The 18,009-nt window shown below is 45.3% G+C and overlaps 1 protein-coding gene across 1 annotated transcript; it reads right to left on the bottom strand.

The window, feature by feature from the left end:
• Positions 1-436: 436 nt before the first annotated feature.
• On the bottom strand, positions 437-17,977 carry MPC1 (mitochondrial pyruvate carrier 1; the record flags this gene model as incomplete). Its single annotated transcript, XM_084776502.1, has 4 exons — positions 17,791-17,977; positions 6,951-6,954; positions 1,491-1,587; positions 437-573 (listed from the first exon to the last, which is right to left on the bottom strand). Exons 1-4 carry the CDS (start codon positions 17,859-17,861, stop codon positions 437-439), a joined length of 309 nt encoding a protein of 102 aa, XP_084632628.1. The 5' UTR covers positions 17,862-17,977.
• Between the last annotated feature and the right edge of the window lie 32 nt (positions 17,978-18,009).

Below are 18,009 nucleotides of genomic sequence, written 5' to 3' on the forward strand. Positions count from 1 at the left end.
CCCTCAGCAAGACTGTCATGCTGATGTGATCTGTGGCTCGGCAGCGGTGGCTGGGGCACTGGCTCTTTCAAGAGCTGGTCCTCGCACGGCTATGCAGTTGCCCGCTTACTCATCCTGGAAACAGACAATTTTAATGAGAAACAAATTCCTCTGCCAGCCTCAGTAACAATGGCACAGCATACTTTATGTTAATGTTTACCTGTTTCGTTTTATTTTATTTTTTATTTTTTGGTTTTTCAAGACAGGGTTTCTCTGTGTAGCCTTGGCTGTCCTGGACTCGTTTTGTAAACCAGGCTGGCCTCGAACTCACAGAGATCTGCCTGCCTCTGCCTCCCAAGTCCTGAGATTACACGCGTACACCACCATGCCTGGTGGTTTACCTGTTTTTAAAATCAAGTTTCTTACTAGTTCCTCAAAACAATACATTGAAATTTGCTTACTCATAGTTGATAAGCCGGCCTCCCTGAATGAGCTGTGCTACTTCGTTTGTTACGTGGCATGCAAACAGAAGCCAGTTTCGAGGCTGCACTTTGTAGGCAAATCTCATGAATGTCAAAGAGTAGCAACAGAGGGCTGCAAAACACAAAAACAAAGAACACGAATACACTGGATGCCAGGCTGAAGGAAACAAAAGTCAATACATCCAATGCAGTAGTGAGAAGAGCCTCTTCCACCCCTGCACCGTAGCTACCACTTGTAAGCCTTTAAGGCTGTGGTTTATTACCTAAACATTAGGACATACGTATCAGCAGGAATAATTGCAAATTAGTTCTCCACCCTTTTGCTGTGTGTGAGAGCTTTTTATATCAAGCATTTGAAAGAACTGCCACTTAAACCTTTTCCTTCATTTGTATGCTCACATACTGGGGTTTCAAGTGGACTTAGGACCCCTTGCCTGATCAAGTTTATAATAAAGTCAGTTGGCTATGAGGATAATTGAAACAACACACACTTGAGCCAGGCAGTGATGACACATGACTTGAATTCCAGAACTTGGGAGGCCGATGCAGGTGGATCTCTGAGTTCAAGGCCAGCCTGGTCTTCAGAGGGAGTTCTACTAGGACAGCCAGGGCTGCAGAGGAGCCTGACTCAACAAAACAAAGCAGCCCCTCAGACCTGAACTGAACATACTCAAACTGAAGCAAATGATTTTCAGATTTCCCAAAATCTTCAAATTACTCCTATTTCAGAGCTAGTAGTACTCTTTAATACAAGTGCGCGCGCACGCGCGTACACAAACACACACACACACACACACACTTCTTTTTCCAAGACAGGCTTTCTCTGGGCAGCCTTGACTGTCCTGTACTTTTTGTAGACCATAACTCACAGAGTCCTGCCTGCCTCTGCCTCCTTGAGTGCTGGATTAAAGGTGTCTAGCTCATCCTTATATTCCTCATGTGACTTCCTAATAGCAACCACAGCATGTGGTGAGATGTACGCGGAGTGACATCATGTGTAGTGCCCTCCTTTCCTCAGTGTGCTCTTACCGAAAGTCATCCGCCCACTGATGATCTCTGGAGATTTCTTCATGTCATTGATGGCAGCAATGGGGAGACCCCAGTTGGCAACTGGGCCCCAGAAGTGCTGCAATAAATGAGAAAAAAAGGAGGGCAAAAGTTAGAGTGCAGCTATCAGCAGCTGCATTTCAACACCTTCAAGGACACAAATGTGTGGAAATGAACCCTCATGTTTGTGTCTTCAAGTTAACGAGTTACAGCTCCATGGTTTCACACAAGTGTAAGCCAGTTCCCACCAGGTGAGCCCAGAACTAAGAAGGGTCTGGCTCTGCTCAAGCTCCTCACTGATTTCCACATCACAAGTCAGTAATCTCTGATTATCTATTCTTAGATAATTTAAACCTTATTATAACTATTGTCTACAATATGTTTAAATCTACTAAAATGTCCCCCCCCCAAGTTTTCATTAAGTGCACTATTAGTAAAACACAGAACTTAAACTGGACACTTTTTCTAAGGCAAGGATACTTTTAAAAAGTTCTTTGTTTTTGTTTTTCAAGAGACAGGGCTTCTCTGTGTAACCCCTGGCTATCCTGGAACTCACTCTATAGACAAGGCTGGCCTCAGACTCAGAGATCCACTGGCCTCTGCCTCCCAAGTGCTGGGATTAAAGGCATGTTACACCACCACAGTGCAGCTTGATTTTGCTTTTTTTGAAATAGTGTCTCACTATGGCATGCTGGCTAGCCTGGAAATCACTATGTAGACCAGGCTGGTACCCACTCACAGAAACCTGCCTCCTTCTGCTGGGATTAAATGCATCACTGTGCCTGGCTTAAAAGATGTTTTTAAAGATCATGTGTATATGTGTGTGTGGATGGGTATCTTTTGAACTTTTAGAGTTCAAAAGAAGACATCCCATACAAGTGGTTGTGGGGCACCCACGATGGGTGCTGAGAACTGAACTCAGGTCCTCTGCAGGAATACCTGCTTTTAACTGCTGAGCCCATGTTAGAAAATATTTTTTAGCTTATATATGAACTTGGAAATCTATAGTCAGCATCTCACACACTAAAAAATTAAGATTGTTTGAAAATACTTTTGAAGTAATATAAAAGAGTAGATAATTTCCTACCATCTAAAACTATGCCCATCTAAAGTGACCAGGGTTAAATGGCCTTCATGGGACTGCAGCTGTCACAGTGACTGTGATGAATACAGACTATGAAATATATTTCTAGACTTTGCTTTGGGTAAAGTCATGACTATATTAAAATCCCAAAGGAAGTGGGAGAAAGGGCTACACAGGAATAATTTGGGATAGCACTTGGCATGATAGGAGAACACGTTGAAAAGGTAACCTAGCATGCTTACATGTCAGCTGAGGCACATGCCTGGAATATGTATGCTAAAGTTTACTCAGCCAGCATGGCAAAGACAGCCAAGTTAACGTGGGTTGTAGTCTCCACAGATTAGGCACTGTTGGTTCAAAGGATCTTTGGGATTCTGTGCTAAGCAACTTGTTTTCTTACAGTCAAGCTGCATGTTTCCTATGTGAGCTGCTCTCAGCTTTTGTCTTCATTCGTGTATTTAAACAGACATTACACCTTCATTTTTCCCTTATCTCCAGACCTTTGTAGGATAACTACTTATTTCTTGTTTAACCTAGTGACTTCTTTTCCAACCTGTCTTTTTATAAGATGATACCTCATTTTGAACTCTGCTACTCCATAATAATTTGTTTCTTTTCTCTTCTTTCTGCATCTGTTTCCATCTCTCCATCACTCTCTCTCCACTCTTCCATCTCTCCATCACTCTCTCCACTCTTCCATCTCTCTCCATCACTCTCTGCACTCTTCCATCTCTCCATCACTCTCTCTCCACTCTTCCATCTCTCCATCACTCTCTCCACTCTTCCATCTCTCCATCACTCTCTCTCCACTCTTCCATCTCTCCATCACTCTCTCTCCACTCTTCCATCTCTCCATCACTCTCTCCACTCTTCCATCTCTCCATCACTCTCTGCACTCTTCCATCTCTCCATCACTCTCTCCACTCTTCCATCTCTCCATCACTCTCTCCACTCTTCCATCTCTCCATCACTCTCTCCACTCTTCCATCTCTCCATCACTCTCTCCACTCTTCCATCTCTCCATCACTCTCTCCACTCTTCCATCTCTCCATCACTCTCTCCACTCTTCCATCTCTCCATCACTCTCTCCACTCTTCCATCTCTCCATCACTCTCTCTCCACTCTTCCATCTCTCCATCACTCTCTCCACTCTTCCATCTCTCCATCACTCTCTCCACTCTTCCATCTCTCCATCACTCTCTCCACTCTTCCATCTCTCCATCACTCTCTGCACTCTTCCATCTCTCCATCACTCTCTCCACTCTTCCATCTCTCCATCACTCTCTCCACTCTTCCATCTCTCTATCACTCTCTCCACTCTTCCATCTCTCCATCACTCTCTCTCCACTCTTCCATCTCTCCATCACTCTCTCCATTCTTCCATATCTCTCCATCACTCTCTCCACTTTTCCATCTCTCCATCACTCTCTCCACTCTTCCATCTCTCCATCACTCTCTCCACTCTTCCATCTCTCCATCACTCTCTCCACTCTTCCATCTCTCCATCACTCTCTCTCCACTCTTCCATCTCTCCATCACTCTCTCCACTCTTCCATCTCTCCATCACTCTCTCCACTCTTCCATCTCTCCATCACTCTCTCCACTCTTCCATCTCTCCATCACTCTCTCCACTCTTCCATCTCTCCATCACTCTCTGCACTCTTCCATCTCTCCATCACTCTCTCTCCACTCTTCCATCTCTCCATCACTCTCTCCACTCTTCCATCTCTCCATCACTCTCTCCACTCTTCCATCTCTCCATCACTCTCTCTCCACTCTTCCATCTCTCCATCACTCTCTGCACTCTTCCATCTCTCCATCACTCTCTCTCCACTCTTCCATCTCTCCATCACTCTCTGCACTCTTCCATCTCTCCATCACTCTCTGCACTCTTCCATCTCTCCATCACTCTCTCCACTCTTCCATCTCTCCATCACTCTCTCCACTCTTCCATCTCTCCATCACTCTCTCCACTCTTCCATCTCTCCATCACTCTCTCCACTCTTCCATCTCTCCATCACTCTCTCCACTCTTCCATCTCTCCATCACTCTCTCTCCACTCTTCCATCTCTCCATCACTCTCTCTCCACTCTTCCATCTCTCCATCACTCTCTCCACTCTTCCATCTCTCCATCACTCTCTGCACTCTTCCATCTCTCCATCACTCTCTGCACTCTTCCATCTCTCCATCACTCTCTCCACTCTTCCATCTCTCCATCACTCTCTCTCCACTCTTCCATCTCTCCATCACTCTCTCTCCACTCTTCCATCTCTCCATCACTCTCTCCACTCTTCCATCTCTCCATCACTCTCTGCACTCTTCCATCTCTCCATCACTCTCTGCACTCTTCCATCTCTCCATCACTCTCTCCACTCTTCCATCTCTCCATCACTCTCTCTCCACTCTTCCATCTCTCCATCACTCTCTCTCCACTCTTCCATCTCTCCATCACTCTCTCCACTCTTCCATCTCTCCATCACTCTCTGCACTCTTCCATCTCTCCATCACTCTCTGCACTCTTCCATCTCTCCATCACTCTCTCCACTCTTCCATCTCTCCATCACTCTCTCTCCACTCTTCCATCTCTCCATCACTCTCTCTCCACTCTTCCATCTCTCTATCACTCTCTCCACTCTTCCATCTCTCCATCACTCTCTCCATTCTTCCATATCTCTCCATCACTCTCTCCACTTTTCCATCTCTCTCCCATCACTCTCCACCGATCTGCACTGTATGGTTGTCTTGATATCTACTTTATCATGCACAGATTGTGAAGTCTGTAACAAAGCCTAAATAATAATAATAATAATAATAATAATAATAATAATAATAATAATAATAATAGTAGTAATAATAATAGTAATAATAACTTATTATTATTATTATTATTATATTTTTAAATTTATTTTAGTTTTTCAAGGCAAGATTTCTCTGTGTTATCTTGGTACTCCTAGACTCACTCTGGCTGGCCTCAATCTCACAGAGATCCACTGCCTCTGCCTCCTGAGTGCTGGGGTTAAAGGCATGCATCACCAGGCTTAGTCCAGAAGAATTATTCTAAGAGGGGCTTACCTGCCCTGACTATCTACCACCATGTATAACCAGCCTGCTCCCAAAGAAGAGGCAGACGATGGCATAGAACTAAAGCCACATAAAAGTCTGAATGATAGTTAAATGATGGCAAATTTAAGAATAATAAGTTTTCAATTATATGACATGGAATTCTGAAAGCTAAGAAACACACAGAACACTATAGCATTGAGCTATATTTAGGGAATATTTAAACATATTCCCTAAAACCACAAAGGGTGCTGGGTGTGATGGTACATGCCTCTAAATCCCAGCACTCTGGCATCTATGGCAGGAAGAAGGTCACTTTAAGTCAACACAGCCAGGTATGGCAGTGCACAACATTAGTGCCAGCTTTGGGAGGCAGAGGCAGGGGGATCTCTATCAGTTTGAGGCTCCAGACCAGCCAAGGCTACTTAGTAAGACCCTGTCTCAAATGAATGAATGAATGAACGAACGAATGAACAGATAGATCATAAGTCACCTGGTCTACACACATAAGGCAAAAATTATTTCAATACTTGTAATGCATATTTTGTATCTGGTGCAAAATTTTAATTCTCTTTTCCCTGTTCTGAAATATGTGTCTGGTACACGCTGCCAGAAACTGCAATCAATTTATAGAAAAATAAGGAATTTTTGTGACTAGTATTTATCAAGTACATGGAAATGTTTTTACTTTGCTATTTTTATGGTAGCTATAAAAACTTCAAACAGAAACAAGCAGCATAGTGTGGGGTCTGTCTCTGTGTCTGGAAAGCAAGCCATGGGCACAAGTTGCCTACTGCAGGACGACCACTTCAGTCTGCTCCTTCCCTCTCCACTGCCTTCCTTTTCATCAGCTGCCAAGTTCTGAGCTGACTGTTGTGGACCAAGTACTGCAGGCGTCTGTCTGTCTGTCTGTCTTTCTTTCTTTTTCTTTTCTTTTAAAAAGATTTTATTTATTTTATGTATATAGTACTCTATCTGTTTGTATACCTGAATGCCAAAAAAGGGCATCAGATCTCATTATAGATGGCTGCGAGCCACCAGGTGGTTGCTGGGAATTGAACTCAGAACCTCTGGAAGAACAGACAGTGCTCTTAACTGCTGAGCCATCTCTCCAGCCCCGCAGGCTCCTTTCTAAACACAGGAGAACTGTGGTCCACAGAGGCAGGCCCAGACATGTGCTTCACCTACAGCTTACCCCTTGGCATGGGAGTTAGGCAGGCACCCCAACTTGCCTCTTGTCTCTAACTCTATAGGGCAGAAAGTGCACAGGTGCCCAGAATGGCTACAATTTTCTTACCGTGCTATTTTGTGGAGTCACCAAGGTTCAGATAGAAGAGACATGGAGGGAACAAAACAAAAAGAAAAATAATCAGATACTTCCAAACATTCTAGTACATTCCAAACTCACATGCAATTAAGCTTTAGTCGCATGCTAGTGACACAGTTTACGTTTTTTGTCTGAGAATATCAAGAGCTGTATCACAGGCTGGCCACCTGTCCAGTGGGCAAAGGTGCTCACCCCCAAGCGTAAGAGCCTAAATTTGATCCCTGAGACCCACATGCTGTAGAGAGAACTGAGTCCCAAGTTGTTCTCCAATCTTCCTAAGTATGCCATGACACACAAACCTTCTCAAAGTAAACATAAAACAGTCTTTTGGTTTTGTTGTTTTGTTTTTAAAGAATTATATGTGCCACGTGTGGTGCACACCTCTTTCATCTCAGCACGTAGGGAGGCAGAAGCAGGGGGATCTCTGCGTTTGCGGCCAGCCTGGTCTACAGAGTTCCAGGACAGAGAAACCCTATCTCGAAAAACCAAAAACCAAAACAAACAAAAAACAGGCAGATTGCTGTGAGTTTGAGGCCAGCCTGGTCTACAAAGTGAGTCCAGGACAGCCGGTGCTACACAGAGAAACCCTGTCTCGAAAAACCAAAACAAACAAACAAACAAACAAACAAAAACCAAAACAAAAAACAAAAAACCCAACTGCCACCCCAAAAGAAGAATCATACATAATAACAGGTGACATTAGATCTCTGTTCTGTAACTTGGGCTGTGTGTATGATTTTAACTTTTCTACAAGCCATCTTAAGCACAGAGAGCAGAGTATGGAGTGCACGTGTGTAACTCTAGCACTCAGAAGGTTAGAGCAGGGGTTGTAAGTGAGAGGTTATTTAAGGTGACAAAGCAAGTGTGAGGCTTGAACTACATAGTGAGACCTGGTGAAAGAATATGTGTGAGAGAGTGATACAAATTCTTAAAGTTATCCCCACATGTAAAACACATTGTAATATGAACATGTCATCATTAGAATTACCAACTAGCCAGGCATGGTGGTGTATGCCTATAATCCCAGCATTCTGGGAGGCAGAGGCAGGTGGAGAGTTCAAGGCCAGCCTGGTCTACAAAGTGTGTCCAACACAGCCAAGGGTACACAGAGAAAAACCACATGCACCAAAAAAATTATCAATGAGCTATTTTACATACTTTTTTGCACTTACTATTTGAAGTCTAGTGTGACTCTATGCTTAATGAACAGCAGTCTAAGCCACAGTTCAAGTGCAGGCCAGTGTGAACAGTGCAGCCTTGGAAACACTGCTGAATCTTATTAGTAATAAACTCCCATTATTATATAAAGCTAGTCTCATGAAATGAATGAATTAACAAATGCATGAATGAGTGGTGACATTTTCTTGAAAAATAAACACAGCCTTGGCTGCTCTGGAACTCGCTCTGTAGATGAGGCTGTCTTCAAACTCTTGTCTCCTGAGTGTTGGAATTAAAGGCATGCACCACTACTGCATGGCTTAAAGATGATTTTTAAAATAATAGTTTTGCAGGAAAGATTGCTTAGATAAGAGCATCTGCTCAATTCCCAGCACCACATGGTGGTTCACAACTAACTATAACTCTCGTTCCAGAGGATCCTGTGCCTGCCTTTGGCCTCATGTGGGCACCTGCAGGGAGGTGGGACACAGGTAGATGTGTTCAGGCTCACAAACATACACATTAAAAGAATCTTTAATCCAGGTGGTGGTGGTGCATGTCTTTAGGTAGATCTCTGTGAGTTCAAGGCCAGCCTGGTCTACAAAGTGAGTTCTAGGACAGCCAAGGCTACACAGAGAAACTCTGTCTCAAAACAAACAAATAAACATCTTTTAAAAATGAAACAGACAAAACCTGAAAAGTGAGAGCTTGGCGAGGAAAGGGTTATGTCATACTATGGCCTACAATCCATTAGGAAGGGAGGTCAGAGCAAAAACTCACAGCAGGACAGAAGCAGAACCCCTGGAGCACTGGCACCGCTGGCCTCCATGGCTTGCTCACCTCCCACACAACCTAGGACCATGTGCCTAGGGTGGCACTGCTCACAGTGGGCTGAGCCATCAAGTATCAGCCAGTCATCAAGGAAATGGCCTTGGGGGGGGAGGCTGGAGAGATGGCTCAGCAGCTGGGGGCACCGACTGCCCTTCCAGAGGACCTGGGTTCAAATCCCAGCACCCATATGGCAGCTCACAACTGTCTATAACTTAAAGATCTGACACCGTCACACAGACACACAATGCACATAAAATTAAATAATAATAATAAAAAAAAGAAAATGGTTCACAGGCCAGTCTGATGGGGGACCCCTCAAATAAGGCTCCATATATGCACAGCAAGCAGCAGTGCACAGCTGTGTCCCCGCTGATTTTCTCAGGTCTGGTTCTGCGTGGTCTTACTGTGTGTGTGTGGCCAGGGGCAGGGGCAGGGGATGTTCAGCTCTTGCTATCAAACAATTCCTCTCACTTGAGGGGCAGCCTCGATTCCATCATTGGGTGGTCTGCCTGTAAGTCCCTTGTTCCTGGAACTTTGAAACTATCTTAGTTATCCTGATGTTGGCGTCCTCAAACTTCAGAGGGGAAGAAGAAAGATTAGGTAACACAGGATGACTCAGCTTTCTAGTACCAGTTTTAGACTAACACTCCTTAAATAATTAACATGTTTACTTGCAGAGCTAGGCAGGGATCTGTGCTCAAGTTTAAGGTAGCAAAGAACATGTATGCAACACGAGGGCAAAGACACTTTTCTGCGTGTGCATGCTTGTGTACACATATGTGTAGGCCAGAGGGCAACCTCCACTATTGTTCCTCAGGAGTTTCACATGTAGTTCATTTGTTTGTTTGCTTGCGTTGGCATGGAGCTTGCAGAGCAGACTATGCATATTGGCCAGCAGACGTCAGGAATCTTCTGTCCTCACTGCCCCAGTCCTGGGATTGCAGGTGTGCCACCACACCCAGCCCCCCTTTTGAGACAGGGTATATATATCCCTGGCTAGTCTGGAATTCACAGTTGCTACATGGACCAGACTAGCTGTGAACTTGAAGAGACCACCTGCCTCTGCCTCCCAGTGCTGGGTTAGGAGGGTGTGCCTGCACACTGGCCTTCATGCTGGCTCTTTTTAACTGGTCTAGCGATCAAACCTGTCTTAGCATTTGTTACTGTGCTAAGTGAACCTTTAGTAAAGGGAAGAGCTGCTGTATAAGCCGCAGACTGTGCTGCTCCTCAGTTTGCTCTCTGCCGCTTGCTCAGCCAGCTTTCCCTTACAACCCAGAGCCACAAGCCCATGGGTGACTCTATTAAGTTACCATAACAACTAGCCAGCACTGAACTCACTATCACCCTGGTGAATGCTAAGGATTTTTCTTGCTTTTGATTGCCCACTAGACTGCTATTTGCAGGCTCAGAGCTTTCAGCAAAAGAAGCCTGAATCCTGATTCCTTTACTGTACACTATTTTCCAATCTGAGCTTGTTTCCTATATGTCTTTGTATGATTTCCTAGCTCATTTCCTTTTGGCACTGAACAATATGCGACCGTTTGGATGTACCATTAACCACCCGCCCACTCCCACTGACAGACAACTTGTTTGATACCCAGTTTGGGCAATTATGCATAGAGCTGCTATAAACAGCCATATGTAGGTCCCGTGTGGAAATCACCCTCAGGTGCCCTGTTTACAGCAGGAGCATGGCTTCTGACGTATTAGAAAGCCTGAACTGCCATCCTGAGCACTGCACCATTTGCATCCCACCAGGATGAAGAGCCCTAGTGGCTCCAAAGCCAGAGCTGCACCATCATCATTTATTTATTATTATGTATACAATGTTCTTCTGCCTGCAAGTAACACCTGTAGTCCAAAAGAGGGCACCAGATCTCATTATAGATGTTTGTGAGCCACCATGTGGTTCCTGGGAACTGAATTCTGGACCTCTGGAAGAGCAGCCAGTGCTCTTAACCTGAGCCATCTCTCCAGCCCAGGTAATAGTCTTGATTTATCAGTTACCATATGTATGTGTGTGTGTGTGTGTGTGGGTGGGTGGGTGTGTGTGTATGTGTATGTGTATGTGTTTGTGTCTGGAGAGACAGACAGACATGGGTGCTGGGAACCGAACTCTTATATTTTTGGTTGTGAGCTTAGCCTTTAACGGCTGAGCCATCTCTCCAGCCCATCAATTATCTTTTTCAAACACTTTTTAGATCTGTGACTTTTTCTCCTTCACATAGCCAACTAAATTGTTTTCTGAGACCAAGTCTCCTTGTGTAGCCCAGGCTGGTTTGGAATCTCAATTCTCTTGCCTCCAATCCTGAGTATGGATTTACAGGCATGAACTACCATGTAGCTAAAAGTAGTAGTCTTTTGTTGTTGTTGTTGTTTTCCAGACAGGGTTTCTCTGTGTGTAACCCTGGCTGCCCTGTCACTTTGTAGACCAGGCTGGCCTAGAACTCAAAGATCCACCTGCCTTTGTGTCCCAAGTGCTGGGAATAAAGGTGTGCACTACCACACCTAGTCTTAATGAAGGTTGGTTCACCCACACTTTTTTTCACTTATCTTGCCTTTGGTATTGTATTTAAAAAGTCATTGCCTACCCCAGATAACTTAGATTTTCTATCATATTCTATAGTTTGCACTTTATGTTTTGCCCTATAAATGTAAATTGAGTAAAATTTTTGCTACAGACATAGGATGTGTGTAAATGTTTTAATTTGTTAAAGACTATCTTTGCTACATTATTCTTTCTTTGCTCCTTGGCTGAAGTTGAGTTGGCTGTACTGGTGTGTGTTTATTTACGACCTGTCTATTTCGTGCCATTGATCTATTTGTCTATTCCCATGTTAGCAGCACAGGCTTGACTACTGTAGCTTTACAGTAAACTGTAAACTGGGTATTGCCAGCCTGCCACCTTTGCTCTTCCTCAGTACTGTCTGGGTCTTCTGCTCACCACATACCTACTAATTTATTGTCATTATTTTTTGGTGTTGCTGGGCATCAAACTTTACATGAAGCCCAGAATCCATTTCCTGAGACGGACAAAATGATTTTGCGGGTATTTTGGCTGGCACTGCACTGGTTCTGTAAGCCAGGCTGGGAAGAATGGCCATCTTGAAGATGTAAGAGTCTCTCAACGCATGGACATGGAGTAGCTCCACTCTACCACTCAGTTCTTTGAAAGCTTTCACAGGGGTGTTGTCAGATAGCTCTTACACAGCCTTCTGCTAGATTTTTTTTTTTATCTATATCTATTTAATTTAGTGATAGGAATGTAGCTTAGTGGTAGACTGTGTGCTTAACATGCACAAGAGCCCAGATTCATCAACAGCCAGTCAGCCAAACCAAACAGCCTTTGAGTGTGACAGAGCAAACAGACCCAGCCTTTGAGTGTGACAGAGTGAACAGACCCAGCCTTTGAGTGTGACAGAGTGAACAGACCCAGCCTTTGAGTGTGACAATGCAAATGGCCGAATGTTCCAAGCTCAGACTGCATTTGTTAATGAAGCATATAGGGAAACAATTGCCCTCACGTTGGCAATGTGCCCTGACCCTTGCTACTTTTTATTGGGTTTTGGTTTGGGTTGGGTTTTTTGGTTGTTGTTGTTGTTTATTTGTTTGTTTTTTGAGTCAGGATTTCTCTGTGTAGCCCTGGCTGTCCTGGACTTGCTTTGTGGATCAGGTTGGCCTCGAACTCACAGTGATCCACCTGCCTCTGCTTCCCAGATTACAGGCATTCAACACCTCCTAGCTAGTTGGGATTCCTTATATGCTGTTAAAAAAAATAGTACTAAGGAATATCTTTGCCTAGGTCTTGACCTTGGTGAAGAGTTAAGCTTCTCATCAATATTGATAAATATTTTTTTCTTGTGGATAGTCAGCGATTGTGTATTACTGTTCATTCTACGTGGGGAAACACAGTAAGCACTACCAAGTCAGCCAGTTACACACCAGATAAAGCAGAACAATAAAGGACAACTACCTCGGAATAAGCAGTCAGTAGTGACTGGCTGCTCAGACGGTTCCCCTAAGCTTATTTTATTCCCTAATGTCTGTTGTGCACTGCTGACTGCAGCCTCTTATTTTACTAAAGGGACTGATAGAATTTGCTACATTTCTTTGAAAGCACTGAGAATAATTTAGGGGACATAGTTTACTATAAACTCATTTATACCGTACTTTTATCATACTGAAAGGATCCAATGGCAAGCCTAGACGTCTTATAAAACACCATTTAAATGGGATGAAATTTTAAGGTTGTCTGGATTATAATTCTGTATTTTCCTAAAAGATACTCACCTATATTTGGATTATTGTTGCAAAATTTTATCTAATATTTTAGTTGTAATTTAACAATCAGAACACTGTTAAATGACAACAAAGAGCTCTGTGAACTGGACATCGCAGCTGTAAGGGACTTATGCTGGGCCTCTAGCATCTGGACATCGCAGCTGTAAGGGACTTATGCTGGGCCTCTAGCATCTGGACGTCGCAGCTGTAAGGGACGAATGCTAGGCCTCTAGCATCTGGACGTCGCAGCTGTAAGGGACTCATGCTAGGCCTCTAGCATCTGGACGTCACAGCTGTAAGGGACGCATGCTAGGCCTCTAGCATTCCATTTTCATTAATTCTGAAGGTCAATAATAGGACAGCAAAGTGCTAAGAGTCTAAATGCGGCTGCCGAGAGGAGGGAAGCACGGGCAGGGAGCACACAGAGGAGGTTCTCAGCTGGGCAGGGTGCGCACACCTTTGCTCCCAGCACTTGGGGGGCAGAGGCAGAGGCAGGCAGGTCTCTGTAAGCGCAAGGTCAGCCTAGCCTACAAAACAAGTTCCAGGCCAGCTGTGCCACACAGAGGACTTGTCCCAGCTCCTCAGCCTCGACCTCCTCAAAAAGGCAAAAGAACCTCACCCCTGCTTTCTCTCAGGACTGCTTCTGTGCACTGCTGCTCTTCCTTTGGTCCTAAGCTGACAATGCTGTTTTGGCTTCACAAGTTGGGTGTTGAAAGGACTCAAGTTTTCTGATTGGTCAAGTTTTCTCATATGGAAGCTGGTACTTACTTGGTTATTCCCAACTCTGATATTCCACGTTTAGGAAGCAGTCCCTTTATCTACTACAACTTTTCTTCTGGGCAACAATAAACTCTTTTTAAAAAAAAATAAACTCTTAAAGCTTCTGGGAGCTCAGAAGTTAAAGTCAGTGCAGAACAGAACACCTTATTAACGAGAACACTCACTGCCAACATCTCACGAACCTCACACTTGTAAACATGCTGTGACTGACTTTAAAACACTATACAGCTGGGCGAGGTGGTGCACACCTTTAATCCCATCACTCAGGAGGCAGAGGAGGGTGGATCACTGTGAGTTTCAGGCTAGCCTGTCTACAAATCGAGTCCAGGACAGCCAAGGCTACACAAAGAAACCCTGTCTTGAAAAACAAAACAAAAAAGCATTGTATAACCTGGATTCTACCTAAGGAATAGGTGGCGTGTGTGTGTGTGTGTGTGTGTGTGTGTGTGTGTGTGTGTGTGTGTGTGTGTATCTGTGTGTGTCTGTGTCTGCATGTGTCTGTGTGTGTGTGTATCTGTGTGCATAGTCATCTCTGCTTTAATTATAAACTTAAAATAAATCTGTACACATACAGTCCTTAAAATACAAGTCATCTCACTGCTCACTCTAATTTAACAAAAAATCTACATAGAAGAAATAGAAAGGAAAAAAAGGCTATTTCACTTTATTTTGTCAGTAAAGTACATAAGGAAATAGTTTCTTAAGAGAAAGACTTTGAAAAGCCAGGTGTGGTGGGACACATCTTTAATCCCAGGACTCAGGAGGCAAAGGCAGATATGTCTCTGTGAGTTCAAGGTCAACCTGCTCTAATAGTAAATTCCATGACAGTCAGAGATATGCAGAGCTCCTGTCTCAAAAACAAAACAAAACACTTGAAAGTAAAAATTAAAAGGTTAGAGAGGCGGCTCAGCAGGTAAGAGCACGTGGGTTGCAGTGCCAGTGCCACATGGCGCCTCACAGTTGTCTGCGCTGCCAGTCCCAGGAGCTCTGACACCTATTCTGGTCCCCATAGGTACACACACTAGGACACACATCAAATACGCAAAATACAGGAATTGGAGGGCTGAGGGTATAACTCTGTAGGCCTTATAATGCCTACAAAAGGCACAAGTCCTGATTTTGAGCCTCAACATTAAAAAAAGAAAAAAGATGCCAGGCGTGGTGGCGCACACCTTTAATCCCAGCACCTGGGAGGCAGAGGTGGGTGGATTGCTGTGAGTTCAAGGCCAGCCTGGTGTATAAAGCAAGTCCAAGATAGCCAAGCCAGTTCAAGACCCTGTCTGGAAAGAACAAGAAAAAAAGAAAGAAAGAAAGAAAGAGAAAAGAAAAGAAAAGAAAAGAAAGAGACTACTAAACTAGCAACCTGGGAAGAAGTTCTTGCTCTGAGATTCTGATCAATGACCAAGTGCAGCAGCGTGGCTGCTCTGCCGGCTGAGGTGCTAGAGCTAACTCAAGGCCAGTCCCAGGGAAGCGGTCCTCTCAAAGGAAGACATCTTACCAAGATGAGAAGATGGTGAAAAAAAGACTGATGGGTAAAAAGAGTTAAAGAAATTCAAGGCACTGGGCAGTGGTAGCGTACACCTTCAATCCCAGCACTCGGGAGGCAGAGGCAGAAAGATCTCTGTGAGTTTGAGGCCATCCTGGTCTACAAAGCAAGTCCAGGACAGCCAAGGCTACACAGGGAAACCCTGTCACAGGAAAAAAAATAAACCCAAGGCACTAAATATATAATATTAATTATAATAAATTATCTGAGGCTACCTTTAGTGACACACACCTTTAATCCCAGCACTGTAGGGGCAGGGACAGGAGGATTTCTGTGAGTTCTAGGTCAGCAAGGGCCACATAGTAAAACCCTGTCCCAAAAATAAATAAAACAGATATGTTTCAAGCACCGGAGCCACTAAAGCACAAAACTAAACTTCACAAAGCTAGAAGGCAACAGGACTAGTTTGCCTAGCAGGGACGCAAGGGGTTTCCTGAGCCCAGATAAAGCACATGCCTGTCCCAGTACTCAAGAGGTGGAGGCAAAGGAGCACAAAGGATCATGACTCTCCTCAGCTACAGAGTGAACTGGGAGGCCCGGCTACACAAAATGAGGCCTTATCACAAAAAAGAAAAAAAAATCTAACTCTAGAAGTGCTTCAGTTAAAAAAGTATTGAGATCTTAAGCTGACAATGGATGTAAATAAAGTGTAATAAGTCATTGCTAAGGGGCTGGAGAGATGGCTCAGAGGTTAAGAGCACTGGCTGCTCTTCCAAAGAAAAGTCTTGAGTTCAATTCCCAGCAATGACATGGTGGCTCAGAACCACCTATAATGTGATCTGATGCCCTCTTGTGTCGTGCAGGAGTATATGCAGGTGGAACACTGTACACGTAATAAATAATTCTTTTTTTAAAAAGTCATTGAAAAATGCAAAAGACTAGAACTTTAACAGTAGAGTCATGGTTACATTTTTCTGTTTATGATTTATTCTCCCTTCCTAAAGTAAAGCAGGGCTGTTGGGGGAAGGGGTATCTAGAAGAAATAACTGGAAGTATAAAACACTGTGGTAAGTTCCAGAAAGAAAAGTTTTTCCCCCAGGAGAGAAAAGGCTAAGTTTAAAATTTGCCTCTCGACACTTTCCCTCTTTTTTCTTTTCTGTCTTGTTTTTGAGGCAGGGTTTCTCTGGCTGTCCTAGAACCCGTTTTGTAGCCCTCCATCCTGCCTCTGCCTTCCTCCACTGGGATTAAAATCATGCCCCACCACTGCCTGGCTCCGAATTAACTATTGAAAAGAAAATTAAAAGGCAGCCCTCTGCTTACCTAAGTTTAAAAATCACAAGAAAATAAAATTATGCTTGGAAATATTTTAAATATTCTAAGCTTTGTGAGATACTTATAAATAGAAGCAGGCACCGGAATATTATCATTGAAAACCAGTTCCAGAAAGTGCCTCTTCAGTCTCTCAACGGAACATACAATTGCAAGTAAAAGCCAGTTCTCAGACTTGGCTGTGGTTGACAAAACACTGGCCCGGTCCCCTTACCCCCTCCCCCATGCATAGCCTGCAACTTAAAGTGGGCAAACGGTGCTGGGGTGGGGAGGCGAAATCACTTCGACGCTGCGCATTCTAGCGCCCAGCTCCAGGCAGTAGCGCATCCAGGGACATTCCAGCACCTCTCCTGCCACGTCCCAGGCCCGTGACGAAGGGGACCCGAGGAGGGGGAGGGGGTGGCACTCAGTGTCCCCACGTCAACCAGCAAAGGGCATCCCGACGGCCAGCCCAGGAGCGGCGGCCCCACAGTCTCCCAGCGTCTTTTAGTCACCGGGCCGGTTGTCCCCTGTCACCTGCCATTCCCCAGGTCGCCGTGCCCGCGGGCGGTGTCCCCTTGGCCACCTGCCGTCCTCTCAGTCACGGGTGGGAACGCCGTCCCTACAGTCTCCCCACGGAGCTCTGTTCTCTGTCACCAGGCATTCCCTAGTCGCCCTGACCCGGGGCGTAGTCCCCTTGTGCACCGGTGGGAGAGGCGTCCCCTAAATCACCCGCCGTCCCCTCTGGCACCGGTGGGAGCGGCGTCCCCCTAAGTCACCCGCTGTCTTCTCAGTCCCGGGTGGGAGCGGCGTCCCTTCCTCGCCTGCTGTCCAGCGGTCCCGGGTAGGAGCGGCGTCCCCCTTCTCCCCGGTCCCGGGTGGGAACGCCGTCCGCCGGCGCGCGCGGTTCTCCCATCTTGGCACCGAGCCGCGGGGTTGTCCCTCACGGCCTACCCGTTCGCTCACCTCATGAGATAGTCCCGAAAGTCCTTGCTCCGGACATAGTCCGCCGCTTTGCGCACCAGCGCTCCAGCCATGGCCGTGCCGTTCGCAGCGACGCCGCTACCCAGACAGGTGACACCAGCGTCCACCCGGCTGAGGCCCTCGGCGCTCTCTCCCCGCGCCCGCCTCACGACACCCGGGTTCGCTTGACGGCCGCCCGGCGCTCCGCCTATGGGAACTCGC

Source organism: Acomys minous (genome assembly GCF_964271855.1).
Source record: "Acomys minous genome assembly, chromosome: 3".
In the NCBI taxonomy this organism is placed as follows: domain Eukaryota; kingdom Metazoa; phylum Chordata; class Mammalia; order Rodentia; family Muridae; genus Acomys; species Acomys minous.